Raw genomic sequence first — 16,130 nt, 5'->3', positions numbered from 1 at the left:
ATAGACTTATGTTAGCCTTTTACATCATAGATAAGGTTAAGCTAATAAATCTCAGGATAATTCTCAATAAAGTGAACATTATATTATTGCCCTTATCTAATTTAAATGGCCCTGGAAAAGTATTCTCTCTTGAGACAGCAAAGGAGAAAAGGAAGGAATTAAAAGAAGCCAGTTAAAACACTTCGGTACAATATTAATTTGTCCATTTAATTATGTCAACTTTCTATTTCTTCTATTCTACTAGCTAGGTATGAAATCAACTAAGTTACTTCACTTTTCTGAGCTTCAACTTCCTCAACTGTGAAAGTGGGAATAACAACTCTATCTCAGGATTGCTTTGAGTATTACATTGGGAAAACAGATAAAAAATTGGTATGGTAAATGTAAAGTGCTATGCAAATATATAATATTTGAGAATATCATCTTAAGATTTACAGTCTAAATGTTCAAGTGCCTAGTGCAATACATTGCACATAAGTGCTCAAATATTTGTCCATTTATTCAATCATCATTTAAAACTTAGGTCCCAAAAGTTGAATTCCAGAAAACGCATGTCTCACGTACTACTTATGTATTTTCGCTGGTAATATTATTAAGAAACCAGTTGTGCCTTTAAAATGATTAGTCATTCAATCCAATACAATCCAATCCATCAACAGCTTTATCATTTTTTACAGTATTTATTGTGCTAGGTCCTGTGCCAAGTTGCTAAACACATTCACTCATTTAATCCTTATAATACCACCATGGAGAAGTTACTATTCACAAATGAAACACTGAAGCACAAGGTTAAGTAACATGCCCAAGATCACAAGGTTAGCAAGTAAGAGTTGGTGTTACTTAGGCCTGACACCAAAGCCCTGGCTCTCAACTCCTACTACTACTTTCAATATGGTAGCCACATGTGTTACTGAGAACTTGAAATGTGGCTAGTCTGAACTTGGTTGCACTGTGATTATAAAATGCACACCAAAGTATGATGGCCTAGTACGATAAAAAGAATGTAAAATATCTCGTTGCAATTTTATGCTGATCATATATTGAAATGATAGTATTCTGGATATAATGGATTAAACAAAATAAATTCTTCAAAATAATTCACCTGCTTTTTTACTTTCCCACTGTAGCTAATGAAGTTTATAATTTCATGTGGTTTGCAATGCATATACTTATGTTGGACAGCATAAGTTATGATGTTAGAACATCATACTGTATGTTTTTGTAATACCACAAGCACAAAACAGCTTTAAATTTACAAACACGTTTTAGAGTATAAATATATTTTCCAATCTCCGTTAATAGCTATTTAAATGCTAAATTAGTGTAACCAATATAAACAAAACTTTACAATCTCAATGTAAAATGTTAAATATTCCAGAATTAATTTTTTTGAACTTCCTATCACGAAAATTGGTTTTGCCAACTACAAAGTGATACCAACTAATCTACACTGCAGAAATTACAGAAAAGCACCCACACGAAAGAATCCATCGTGCTATTGCTCAGAATTAATATTTTGATCACTCATTATTTCCAGGTATATAGTAGATTAACTGGCATGAAATATATATTTTTTAAAGATTTTATTTATTTATTCATGATAGTCACAGAGAGAGAGAGAGGCAGAGACACAGGCAGAGGGAGAAGCAGGCTCCACGCAGGGAGCCCGACGTGGGATTCGATCCCGAATCTCCAGGATCGCGCCCTGGGCCAAAGGCAGGCGCCAAACCGCTACGCCACCCAGGGATCCCAGTGGCATGAAATATAAAGTGGGATCTCACTGTCATATCATTTTGAACTGGTTTTTTGCTAATATTATGAACATTTCCTCTATTACATTACATTTACATTTCCTCTATTACTCTAAAACTTAACTTTTTATTTTGAAATAAATACAGATTCACAAGACACTGCAAAAGTAGTACGAGGTCCTACATAACTTGCACCCCATTTCCCAGGCAGGGTTGCATTCTCTGGATTATAGTACATCACCAAGAAGTTCACATTGGGATGTGTGTGTACCATTCTATGTCACCTCATCACATGTGTTGATTCACGTGACCACCACCACTATCAAGATTAGATTTCATCAACATAAAACTTTCCCTCTTGGTATCCCTTTAGAGTCACACCCATCTCCCTCCCAACCCAACAGCCCTAATCCTTGGCACCAATAATCTGATAATCTGTTCTAATTTTGTTACTACAAAAATGTTAATGGTCACCTACAGTGCGTGACCTTTAGAGACTGGTTTTTTCTTTTCTTTTTTTTTTTTTTTTGAGACTGGTTTTGTTCACTCAACATCATCACCTTGAAATCCATGCCAGTTGCTGTATGTATCAAGAGTTTGTTTCTTCTCAACTGCTTGAGTAAGTAGTATTCCATGAGGTATCAACGTACCGCTCATCTACTGAAGGACATGTGGGTTATTTCCAGTTTTAGGGCATTACAAATAAAGCTGCCATGAGTATTGGTTAACAGGTTTTCTGTGAACCTAAGTTTCCCTTTCTCTGGGATAAATGCGCAGGAATGCAACTACTAGGTCATACAGTATGCATATGGTTAATTTTGCAAGCAACTGCCAAGCTACTTTCCAGAGTGGCTTTATCATTCTACATTTCTAACACAAATGTATGAAAGAACTCAAAACATTTTTTTGATCTGCAAAATATTTAGAGCTAGCCCATAGTTTTTAACAATTCCCTGCTGATTCCTATGCAGGTAGTTTTTTCTTTTTAACTTGCAGCAAGAATTACTATCAAACTCCACTTGTTGGGCCAAAGACCTTGTGGTGTTAGCAAAAGACCTGCCCCTCCTGTAGCACACTATCAACACTTGTTGAGTCCATCAGCCTGCCAGTCATTTTGTTATAATGATGATGTAATTAATATATATACACAGATATTTTTATATGCAGATCACCTAAATTCCTAGAAACTGAATTGTTAGGTCACAAGGTACAAACATTTTTAAAGGAACTGATATCAACTGTCATAATGGCCTTCAGAAAACTTAAAGCAACTTACCCAGCAACCAAGTGTCTGTGAGAATGTCCACTTCTTCCTAGACTCACTAAAAAATTTTTAATCTTTAAAGTGTGGCTTGTCAAAAATGTTGGTTTGTATTTATTTAAGTAATGGGGAGGCTGTAAATTTCTCATGTTTACTGACTTAATTTGTAGTTCTTTTATTACCTACCTATTCCTGTTCTTTGGCAACTATTTACTGAAATGTTGGTTTACTGATTGTAAAAGTTGGTTCTAGCATATTTTGCAAAGATTTTAAAAATACATATATCTGAAATCCAAATGACGTATTAACACAAGACAGTATCTGATTTTCCAATGTAAAAAAGAAACTAGTTGATATGGTAGCAATTTATAAATATTCCTATATTACACACAACGTATTTATTAAGAAATCACCTCCAATGCCAGCTCTTCATTAAAAACACGAATGTTGATCACTTCTCTTAAAATCCCAGTGAAACGCCAACACATAAATTTTCCAAAACAAATATCAAAAACTATCTCCAGTTTCATTAAGAGAAGTTGGCTTTTCTTTAGGAGAATTTAAGGTCATTCAACCAATAGTTCTGAAAAGTGTGCTCCCTAGACCAGCACCAGCAGCACTAACATCACCTAAAACTTTTAAGAAATGCAAATTCACAGACCCTACTCGGACCTACTTAATAAAAACCCAGAAAGTGGAGGATAGAGTAGGGAATCAAGTAATGTGTTTCAACAAGCCTTCCAGGTGATTCTGATACATGCCAAAGTATGAGAATCACCACTCTAGATGAATTTAATATAAAAACATTAAATCTGGATTGCTTTGTATACTTCGTTATTCTTTGCATGAAAGACTTCAGCAAAGTTAATCACACCAGATATTAAGAATTCAATGATGTACTTTCATTCTCCCCCAAATTAAAACAATTCAAAAAGAAAACTGGAAACTGGATGTTAGCTTTATTTCGTACAAAAAGGAATCCCCCAAACCATTAAGTGTTCACAAAAAATTTCCCTTAGAAGAAAAACCCAAAATAAACCACATGAAACTAACAAGTCAGAATGCATATCCTTCAAACCAGAGATTAAATGTTTTGTATCACACGCTGCCTGACATTCCTATTCCTACATGGAACTACCACCTATAGTACTCTGAAAATTCAATGAACTAGCATATTAAACAGCACGTGGAGAACTATAGTGACTCAAATATTTGTGGTCCAGAGCATGAATAAATTGGTTAACAAATAAAAAAAAATTCTGCGTGACAGAATATAGGTGGCCTTTGCTTATGTTTTTGTTTTGTCCTCAAACTTCTTATAATAAGCATGTATTACCATCTTCAGAACTAAAATAAAAGAGAACCATGATCATAGGTAATAGTACAGGAAATTAACCTATAACATATACAGATTTTTTAAATTTTACCAAAGGACTGATAATCTTTCCTTTATCTGTATGATAAAAATGTGTAAGTACCAGGTAAACAGAGTTCCAGTCACCCTGTTTATTATAGTTTGAAACTTGAACTGAATATGAGTATTACCCGGTTACAAAGGTGTGTTACTATGGTAGCTATTTTCCTATCCACTTGGTTAAGTGTTCCATTTTTCTTCAAGTAAGACTCTGCAGACTGGTTAGCCTTGGCCAATCCAACCGTCCCAACCTCCAAGAAACAAAGAATGGCCCAGGAATTGGGCAAGTTAACAGGAGTCCTGATTCCTGCAGTTGATTATGAGTTTAAATGGTATCCTTCTCATTACTGGTTATGTTAAGACAGCAAAAACAATTTTTTTAAGACCTTATTGTTTTATTTCCTTCAAAGTGAGCATGTGTGCGTGAGAGAATGTGGGCTGGGGGAGGACAAGCAGACTCCAGCGAGCAGGGAACCTGATGTGGGGCTAGATCTCAGGTCCCCAGGATCATTACCTGAGTCTCAAAGGCAACCATGTAACCGACATGTAAGCCACCCAGATGCCCCAAGACAACAAAATTGTTTTATTTTGACTTAAGATAGTTTGAGCTGAATTATTTCTTGAAACCCTGAATATTCTGGCAGACTTATGATACTAAACAACTCTTAGTTCTATAAAGGAATGAACAGGGATCCCTGGGTGGCGCAGCGGTTTGGCGCCTGCCTTTGGCCCAGGGCGCGATCCTGGAGACCCGGGATCGAATCCCACGTCAGGCTACCAGTGCATGGAGCCTGCTTCTCCCTCTGCCTGTGTCTCTGCCTCTCTCTCTCTCTGTATGACTATCATAAAAAAATAATAAAAATAAAAAATATATATAAAGGAATGAACAAGTATAAACCTTATAACCTAGGTGTGGAATCTGATCTCTTCTTAGAAAGCAGTCACCAGGACACCTGGGTGGCTCAGCGGTTGGGTGCCTGCCTTTGGCCCAGGGCGTGATCCTGGAGTCCTGGGATCGAGTCCCACATCGGGCTCCCTGCATGGAGCCTGCTTCTCCCTCTGCCTGTGTCTCTGCCTCCCTCTCTCTGTGTCTCTCATGAATAAAGTCTTCAAAAGACAAAAACAAAAAGAAAGCAGTCACCAAGTTGGTTTCCTCCATGACTAACCACCACGTACTGGTTTTAGATCCAATACAGGCTGATGAAATTAGCATCCTACATCACCTTTAATTTTTTGTCCCTCTCAAAGTGAACTTCATCTTAATATATATTGTTAATGTTCTTAAATTATAAAGTTTTAAGATTTTTTTTTTTTTTACATATCCCTTCCACCATTTCTTTTTCCAACCAAAAGATAATTTAGTTTTTCTAAATTGATGGAGGCAGGGAAGGAGAGCAGTAGTATCAAATGCTATTGAAAAATTAAAATTTCACCTGTTTACCTTGTGATTTCAACTATTCATGATTTCTAACACTGCAGTTTACTACATTCATTGCCTTAACTGAGATTTCTTCTTTTACACAACAGTCTGTGTCAATCACTGCATGGAATTGAAATTAATGCTAAATAAATGAAGTGAATGAGTCAAAACTTCAATTTAACACAAGTGATTAATCCAAATTACTCAACAGGATAGTAATATTCTCCATGTACAAAGTACAACTTCCAACTTATAGGTACGTTAACACAACTTATACAACGGACAGCATAATAATAACACCCAAAACGTTTTGTGCCCATTTTCAAACTGCCTTTAAATGCCAGCTTACAAACAAGCACACCCATCTAGTTCCCAAATGGGCACCCAAAAAGAATCGTCACAGTTCTTATTTAGGTAAATGTGCTAATGCTATAAAGCTCCAAACCACTCCAGGAAGTACTTTAAATGCACTGCGTAAAAGTTAAAAAAAAAAAAAAAAAAATGCACTGCCTACAGCGGCCAACGCTGAAGGTTCGTGTTTAATTTCCAGCACACGTTTACAAAAACAAAACCAGAAAAACAGGAATACCACTTTTAAGGACATACTTCATAAAGACAACTTTCCCCTAAACCAATAACATTACACATACACGATCCAAGCCTTAGTATGAAAGCATATTTCTTAGATAAAACTTTTTTTTAAAGATTTTATTTATTTATTCATGAGACACACAGATAGAGAGAGAGGCACAGACACAGGCAGAGGGAGCCTGATGTGGGACTTGATCCCAGGTCTCCAGGATCACACCCTGGGCTGAAGGCTGCACTAAACAGCTGAGCCACCCTGGCTACCCTAGATAAAACTTTTAAACTGGAACAGTTTTAAAGAGAACTCCAATTTAAACTCTTAGTCTTCATTATTCTATATACATTTACTGAGCCCCTGTCAAGTGCCAGGCACTGTACTAGATTTTCAAGAAAAATAAAGCTGTGAAACGAAAGGTCCTGCCCTTAAGGGGCACCTAACTGAGCCACTTAAGTATCAGACTCGTGGTTTCCGCTCAGGTCATGATCTCAGGGTCATGAGATGGATGGGAGTCCCACAGGGGTCTCTGAGGCTGTGCGGAGAGACTGACTGCTTAGATTCTCAATCTCCGTCTCTCTCTCAAATTAAAATTAATTAATTAAAGAAAGAGAGGTCCTGTCCTCCAAAAAGGTGAAAACATAGTAAGTGATCAAATAAAAATTCTGTTCAAGTGTTACGATGAGGTACACCTGGTTGGAGGGCAATGGAAAGGCCTCCTGAAACATCTAGAAGGACAAATAGAAGTTAGGCAGGACACAGAAGCAAGGGAAAGCACTTCAGAGAAAATCAAGAGAAGGGAAGGTGTGAAGGTATGGAAATGAGATAGGCCCATGCTTGGGAAACAAGCAGTTTGGCATGAAACACACACATGCTGTATGTGGAGGGCAGATGGGGTGTGGTGGCAGTCTGCTTCCAGAAATCCTAAAGGAACAAGAAAGGACTATTGTGACGCTCAGCATTTGGACTTTGTATCTTGAAGGCAATAAGAATAGGAGCTGATATAAATTGACCAAGTGGAGAGGCCCCAAAACCAGTTGGATTTGATAGCCATGAACATGCATGCATAAGGGTGGTGATGGATGGTTAATAGTGTATGAGAATTACCAGTCTGTGGGGAGAAATGGAAAGGTATGGATGACATCTGAAATGAGGAAGAGCTGAAAAGGATGTAGGAGGGAGCAAACAACTTCTGTTAGCCAGTACAACAAACTCTACCGAATCATAAAGGCCTCATTTAAATTCCAGATTCAGTGAGGCCTTTCCCAATGTACCCATACAGACCTTTCTACCATGTGCTCATTCATTCCATGCCTATCACCACTGGGTGCTTTACATCACTGAACATCTTTTTACCATCTTACCTTTTCAATATTTGTTAGGTTTTCTGAAAGCAGGAATTTTCTGTTTACTTAACCAATGACTTGAAATATAAATGACTGATAAACACTACATCTGATGAGAAGCAAAAGTTTACTCCATTTCTGTACTGTAGAAAGTTCCACACACCAGGTTTTATCCTTACACCTAATGATGTGTGAATTTACACTACAGCTGAAAGAAGACAACTGTGTTCAACTAAATAGGTAATAAAAAGCTATCAGGGAGAGATCCTATCTCTAGAATGTTTAAGGGTCTACATGCAGAGTTGAGCTCTAAGATACTCTTAGGATAAAACAGCAACACTGGTTGAAAAAACAAGAACCACATACACTAACATGGATGAATCTCAAGAAGCCAGACACAGAAGTGAACATAACTGTATGACTTATACGAAGTTCAGAAACATGCAGAACTCCTCTCCAGTGTTAGAAGTTAGGACGGTGGGGATCCCTGGGTGGCGCAGCGGTTTGGCGCCTGCCTTTGGCCCAGGGCGCGGTCCTGGAGACCCGGGATCGAATCCCACATCGGGCTCCCGGTGCATGGAGCCTGCTTCTCCCTCTGCCTGTGTCTCTGCCTCTCTATCTCTCTCTGTGACTATCACAAATGAAAATTAAAAAAAAAAAAGAAGTTAGCACGGTGGCTGAAGTGACCGTCCTAAGAGTGTACAATGGACTCTGGGGTCCTGGTAATGTTTTCTTAACCTGGGTACAAGATACATGGTGTCTTCATCCTATGAAGGTTCCTCAAGCCTTTTAATTATGATTTGTGCACTTCTCCATATGTACGCTACAGTTCAAAAAGTTTACTTAAAGGGGCACCTGGGTGGCTCAGTGAGTTAAGCATCCATCTCTTGAGTGGCTCAGATCATGATCTTAGGGTCATGGGACTGAGCCCTTAATCCCACTCCGTTAAATCAAGTGCGCTCTCTCTCCTTCTGCTTTCTTTTTTTTTCCCCCCACTTTCTCTCAAAATAAATAAAATCTTTCAAATAATAAATAACCCCCCCCCAAAAAAAAAAGAAAAAAGAAAAAACCTCTTTACCTAAAAAAGAGGAAGGGAACATTTCTGATGGGGAGGATAAAAGATGCCACAAACAAAAAAAGGCCCTGGTGACAGAGCCAAAGAGAAAATGAGAGCCAGAAAGACTGTAGACTGTTTTAGTTCAAACTGCAAAGGAGACAGAGACCCACTATTACCTGAAGTACTAATAATGAACTGAGTTAGTGCCGACAACTTCCTCAAGTAGCTGTTGTTTACCAAAATAGTTTTTATTAATCTTGGCATTTCTTCAGCATTGACAGCACAGGATAAATGTATGCCACATGAATAATCCATTCAAAACTCCCATCCCAGTAACTAACAGGATATACTGACAAGTTAGCTGGCCTGGCCTCAGTATAGGGCATGCAACTAAGGAAAAGCTGAGTAGCCTGTACACAAAGGTTCCAACTCTAAACTGTCCCCAACCCAATGAGCTAGATGGCACAGGCTAGAGAAATAACCTACAGAAATAACTATCCCCTTGTTCCAAAAGAAAGCAGCATGCATGCTGCCTAAAAAGGCAAATGTGTATCTTAACACTGTCTAGAAAGCAGTCACTCCCCCAGTTCTCATCACTCTATAGTTCCACATTCTGCTCTAATTTCTCAAAACACTTGCCACTGGCCAAAATTACTTTATTTTTCTGTTTATTTCTCCTCTTCTCCATAGTAATTCAGACTCTATGAGAACAAGCACCTTGTCTGTCTTTCCACTACTGTATATCCAGAGCCCATTTAGCTGTGAGCTCAATAAAAACTTGTCAAATAACCACAACTACCCAGGTAATTTACTTTAAGGTCACCAAGTATACATAAGATCAAGTTAGTACCAATAAATCAGTAAGTCCAATGTAATAGCAAATACAAAATAAATTATCACTGTTTCTGGATAAGAGTGATCTTTAAAAACTCTACCAGCTTTGAGGCCGAAAGGTTTGGTAAGGTTTGATGGTTCGGAAGACAGGTAATTTTTCCATGTATTTTATGGAGAAATTCTGTGAAAGACAAACACTACAGTAAAACCAATGTGACCTAAGGAGCAAAACCACTGTGGTGGATGATCCAAAACCATAGGAAAGTGGCTTGGCTCTGCTCCAGATTAGGTACACCCCACCCCTGCTTTCTGGGAGTTTTCCTATCTGAAAAGTAACTCAGGGTGATGCACTTTTGAAGCGAGATCGGAACTGCCACAAATCATGTATTTTTTCCCCTAAAACTGAAGTACTTCATGACTATTCAACGGATATTCAGTTATTAGGCTATCTGAACTTAAGGAAGAGAAAACGTCCAAATTTACAACTTTGAAATACGAGTTCTTGAACAAGGAAAAAGCATTTTACAAATGGAGTACCAACTTTTTTTTTTTAATGGCATGATATTATTACATATCTAAAGTAAATTCCTCACTTCTATGATATTATTACATATCTAAAGTAAATTCTCACTTTTGTCTGCAAAAGCTCTAAAAACAGTACACTTTTCAGGGGGATGGTATTCAAAAAACATGATTTGAACCCAGTATCAGGATAAAATCTGGCACTAAAGACTGGATAAGTTCTAAATCTATGGTAACTACCCAGAGCAAAAATCTACCCATTTTCAAATGAATGTCATTTAAGCGGTAGCAGAAGGTCAAAATGCAGCACTATGATCAAAGAACCACTCACCAATCAGCTAGAGTTGCAGCAGGGTCTTGGCAATCTGTATCTCCAACAAAAACATGGTTGGATTCATAAAAGTAGCAAAACCAAAGCTAAGTATATTTTATTCATCACCAAGTATAGGAAGTTACTCTGCTCAACACTCAAGAGCTTCAACTTAACAAAATGGCTAAGTAAATTTGTTAATTTGCAGGCGTTTTTTCTTCAGAAAACTGGTGGTTATCATCTTTCATGAGACTGGCAAACAAGGTTGGGAAATCCCACTTTATCTTCAATTTATCACCTAGGAAAGGGATAGTGTTTCCTCCCCACCCACAGCCACCTTATATACACACTCCTTTATTTCCTATACTGAACGGCTTACTCTGGAGTTCTCTCAGCACGGGGAGGAGGCTGCAGGTGACCCCTCTAATCTCTTAAGTTGTATCACAGAACAGGCAGGAGAAAACCATATGATATGAAGAAATCTTCTAAAACTGGTTTGTGGTGATGGTTGCACAAGTCTTTAAGATAACTAAAATTCAATGAATCATATATACATTAAAATTAGTGAATTCTATAGTATATAAAACTCAATGAAACTATTAAAAAAAAAATCACCAGCAAAAGGTAGAGAGCGGGATGATATAGGTAGAAAAAGGAGTGTATCTAAGACCCAGAGACCCTCCATATAATTGACACATCCAAAATACAGATCTCTATTGCCCCCTGAGCCTCCAAGTAGCCTTTCATTAAGTATCTCTTCCTCCTTCCCCTAACATGTTCCTTGGGAGCATCTGACCCTCGACTTTCATTCTGCTCTATGCTGCTGCAAGAAGAAAAGGCCTTATCCATCACTTTCACAAATCTACCTGCAGAATTCAATATATAACATACACGTGACAATAACCATAAAAATTTGGCAGGTGATTTTTTAGAAATCAATTCCCTTTTCAGAAGAAATGGGGAGAAGGAATCCTTCTAATGGATTCCCCAACTCAGACTGCTCCAATCTCCCATAGCACTTCACTCATACATCTCTCAGAGCCTGTATAGCTTGGATTCTGATCATCCTTGTACATGTCCAACCAACCCTCCCACCCCTCGCCAATTATCTTGACCAGTATTTCGCATCTTAGGAGCTTAATAAACATTCTTTGTAGAACACTCAATATTTTCCTCATCAAATTAAGTAACATCAATTCTATCCTCAAAGAGTGCATACAGTTGTGTCCAACCAGACCTACTAATTAAAACCTGACTTCCTTGGTTGACTTGGTAGATAATGGCAACAATGACAAAAATGATGAACAAACTCCAAATGACCACTGGCGAGGCCACCAGCTAGGCTGTATAAGACGAATACCAAACACCAGCTCTGAGCAATAAAACCCAACTTCTATACCAGTCAACACGGGTTAACAAAGCCCTTTTATTATTTTTAAAAGTTATTCTAAAATCACAAATTTCTGCCTACTACTCAGCATCCAAAACCCAACAAGTTTTGTACTGTCATCAATACCAGGTCTGGTTAAAACTATGCAAGGCAGAAAATGTTAAAAGTCTTTGAGGTACCAAATACAGTACAAGAGTAAGACCCAGGAAAAATCACACAGCAGTAACTAGTATGGCAGAGAAATTAACCAACAGTTTTCTACACCTGATAAGCCTGAAGGAAGACCTGTGATATTCGCCTTTCTACATGAAACCCATTCATACTGTAAGAAAGCCAAAATATTGTTTACTTTTTACTTAATGATGCCTTCAAGAATAGATCTTAAACATCCAAACACTGATAATAACCAAGATGAAACAAACTTAGGCCACATACAGGTATCACAATTTGATAAGCGTTTAAGTCCTTGGATCTTGGAAATCTGTGTTCAAATTCTACTCAATAAGAGACCTCAAAAAACTACAGGAAAACCCTTAAAGAGAAAAGTATCCTGCTCCTGAACAGACTTTAAAATATTTCGTCTTCAATTTGTTAAAAAACTGAATTTCACTGTCATCATCTGTAACTCTGAAAAAAACTTTATAAACATTTCTATTGCTTTTAAAATCAAAACCTCCCACATATTTCCAAAAAGTTGATAAGTCAGATTTTTTAAATACACGTAGAAACTGAAATGCATTTCATTATAAGATAATCATTCCCAGCAATACATCAGATGTAAACTTGAATTTGGTTTTGCTCTTCACCAGTAAAGTTCTCAAGTTCTTAGGAGTTTCCTAGTCATTTACTTGAACATCATCTACGGTAACACTCAAAGCAAAACCACAATAAAGAGGTTTGGCCCCTGAGGGATTCTACATGTAAAAAAACATTACTCATAAATATAATACAATCACTATTGCTTTAAATAATAAATACATTTCTAAACTTTCATGCCATTTGATGGAATTCCCTGTTTCAGAGAGCAAAACAAAATCTATTAAGCTCCCAATAAGTGCTTTTTATTTTAGCTAAATTTGTTCTATGGTTAATACAAAAATGGACATGAACTTGCTGTAAAAACAACTTCTGGAGAAATATTTTTAGTTCTTGAGTACTTTTTTTCAAAGCACTCATTATTTAAGTAGTGGAAGTCACAGAACTGCTCCACCAGTAAAGTAATTGGACCAATATAATTCATCCCGGAATTAAATTCTTCAGGTGACCCAATATTCCTACGTAATCCATAAATAAAGCAAGGAAACCCTAACAGGACGCCTTCATTTAGTCAAAGAATAACATCCAGTTAGAACTATGGAGTACTACTACACAGTCATATTGGAACACCACCAACTCAGAAACAAGTACCTGATGAAATGAGACTTCTGGCAATCAACTTAAGCCTTCAAGGATCCACTAGGAACTCATTCCTTCTCCCCAGCTTTCACATACATATACCACAATGTCTTCCCATTAAATGAATATCAAGAATAGTTTAACTTCAAACTCTAACATCACCGACACAAACTCCAGATTCAGTTTAAAAGATGACCCGAAGACTACAAAATCCAGCTTTGACGTTTTACCCAAATATATCTAAATGTTAAAATGTGGAGCAGTTCAATTCGTTTTGATACCAGATGGGATTTACTACCTTCCCAAGAAGGAAAAAGAATTCTTTCAACATTCTTTGCATCGTAATAAAGCTTTAAAACACACACACAAAAAAAAAACTTCAAAACAGTCTATCCATTTCACCATTTTGCAAAATCGTCCTTCATCACCATTCTGCATAAGCTAATGGGAAAAAAAAACCACACAAATTGACAGCTCGACCTTCCAAAAAAAAAAAAAAAAAAGCACTTTATCAATCCCCAACATTTATTTTCAAGCCCAAGAAAATAACAGACGTTTGCAGCTCAAGGCAGAAAAAACACACACACACACACACACACACACACAACAACCAGCATCCTCAGATAACTATAAATGGCTCAGAGAAGAAAAAAATAATTCAGTTCAGGCAAATTAAAAACATTCTACACATGGCAAAAATAAAAGGTCTAAAGTCCTACAATCCATAGCAAAAGCACTGCTTCCTCTCTTTTTGAGCCAATACCAATAAGCCAATGGATACAAGTGTCAAATAAATCCAGCCTGTTTGAAATAAGACGAAAACCTGGAAAAATTCCCTCCCATAAATCATTCAGTGCATAGGAGGCTTTGCACCCAACACGAAATACACACAACCAAGACCACACATGACCCACCCCCAAATGCAAAAAAAAAAAAAAAAAAAAAGCCATAATCAACAAGTTGGAAAGGGGGCACCAAGTATAGCTCTGTACCCTCTCTCCCACCTTTAAAAAAAAAAAACAAAAAGAAAATTAAGAAAAGTCCTTCAACAAAAGCTAACACAGATCCTCAAGTACCTGGTGGAGGTGCCTTTCCTCACATCGCAGATGCTGCATTTAAAGGCTTCAGCGCTGTTTCTGAAGGTGCAGACGCTACAATCCCAAAAGCCTTCGTCTGCGGCAGGTTTCGCTTGTCTTTTTGGCCTTCGAAGGGGTGAGGAGTGGGGGGACAGGGGAGGCGAGAGAGACGAGGAGCGCGGGGGGGGGGGGGGGGTGGAGAAACGGCAAAAAAAAAAAAAAAAAGAAAGAAAAAAAACACAACACAGGCGCTGGTGAGCCGTCGCGATTCCGCAGGGATCCAGCGCTGGAAACTTCGCTCGGGCGACCACCCACCCTCCCTCCCTCCCTCCCTTTCCGGGGACCGAGGGAGGAGGGCAGGGGGCGCCCCCGCCGCCGGCACCCTGCAACCTCCGGGCCGGGGCCGGGGCCGGGGCCGGGGCCGGGGCCGCGCTGCCTCGCTCGGCAGGCGGCGGCGGCGGCGCCCCGGGAAGGGCCGCGGCGGGCGCAGGAAGCGGGCGGACTTGTGGACTTGAGCGTGGGGCTGGGGGGGCCGGCAGGGGAGCCGCGGGCCGGATCTGGAGGGGGCGCGCAGGGGCAGCCCGAGGCCGGCGGCGGGGAGTGGGCCGGCTCCTTCGCTCTCCCCTCCCCTGCTCGCGCCCTCCCTCCCTCCCTCCCCACCTGGTTAAATCTCCCTTTGTCTGGGAGGAGTGGCGGCGGCGGCGGCGGCGGCGGCGGCGGCGGCGGAGGGCGGCCGAGGAGGAGCCGCCATGGCTGCGGCGCGCACGGCCGCCGGCCCCGAGCCGGAGCGACACCGCCTCCCGCCGCCGCCGCCGCCGCCGCCGCCACCGCCCGCCGCCGCCGCCTCCCCCCGCCCCCGGATCTCCATCTTAGCAGCGCCTCCCCCCGCCCCGGGTGGCTCCGGGGCCTAGTCGTCGCCGGCCCCCGCCCGCCCCCAGCCCTCCCGCCCCTTCCGCCCCCTCCGCTCCGAGCAGGTACCTGGTCGGGCTCTTCTTGTCGCCCATGGTCATGGATGGGCTGTACCCCCGCCCCCCCCAAAGCCGAAACCGGCGCCGCTCGGAGGAGAAACGCCGTCCGGGGAGTCGTCGCGGACCGGCCCCCCTCCCTCCCCCGCGCCCGCCCGCCCGCCCTCCGCCGCTGGGGCTCGAGCTCCGGCCGCCGCCGCCGCCGCCGCTGCCAGTCTCCGGACGAGACTAGTCCCCGCCAGCGCCGCCTCCGCCGAGTGACTGACGAGGGGCGGGGCCGGGCGCCGCGCGTCACGCGCCGGGCGGCCAATGGGAGCGCGGCGGCCGGCGCCGCGAGGGCGGGGGCGGGGCGCGGGGGAGGGCGGGGCGTGGCGGACGTGGGCCGGGCCGTCGGTGTGCGTGCCCGGGAGTGTGTGCGCGCTGGGGGCGCGCGTGCCTGCCGGTGGCCCGGCGGCCCGGCGGCCCGGCGCGGCGGAGCGTGCGAGCCCGGCGGGGCGCACGTGGCCGCGCCCGGGGAGCGGCGCGGGGCTGCAGCCCCGGCGCGCCCGCCCCGCGGGGCTGTCGCGGGGACCCCGGGCCGCCGAGCCGCCCCCGGGGAAGTAGTTGGGCGCAGTAGTTGGCGCACGCCGCGGGGGCTTGCACCGCCTCGAGGCCCGTGCGTGCCCCGGGAGCTTTGCAGGGCCTCTTTCTTTGGGCCCGCGTGCCCCCGCGCCCTTCTGCTGCTCCGCCACGCGGGGCTTTGTATCCGCCTCTGCTAGAGCCCCGGCCTCCTTGCAGACGCTCCAGCCCCGAGCCCCCTCCCCGGC

At 41.7% G+C, this 16,130-nt stretch overlaps 1 protein-coding gene across 1 annotated transcript in view; it reads right to left on the bottom strand.

The window, feature by feature from the left end:
• The window catches only part of RYBP (RING1 and YY1 binding protein), a 75,685-nt gene extending 60,113 nt beyond the window's left edge, over positions 1–15,572 (bottom strand). Inside the window, exons 1-2 of the mRNA XM_072720430.1 lie at positions 15,338–15,572; positions 14,360–14,485 (exon numbers count right to left, since the gene is read on the bottom strand). Of these exons, the coding sequence (XP_072576531.1) occupies positions 14,360–14,485; positions 15,338–15,369 (158 nt within the window). The 5' untranslated portion in view covers positions 15,370–15,572. The remainder of the gene's footprint in view (positions 1–14,359; positions 14,486–15,337) is intronic.
• Positions 15,573–16,130: the final 558 nt, after the last annotated feature.

This window comes from Vulpes vulpes, chromosome 9 (assembly GCF_048418805.1).
Source record: "Vulpes vulpes isolate BD-2025 chromosome 9, VulVul3, whole genome shotgun sequence".
In the NCBI taxonomy this organism is placed as follows: Eukaryota; Metazoa; Chordata; class Mammalia; order Carnivora; family Canidae; genus Vulpes; species Vulpes vulpes.
Note: the sequence above shows the minus strand (reverse complement) of the source record. Positions and strands in the feature narration are given on the sequence as shown.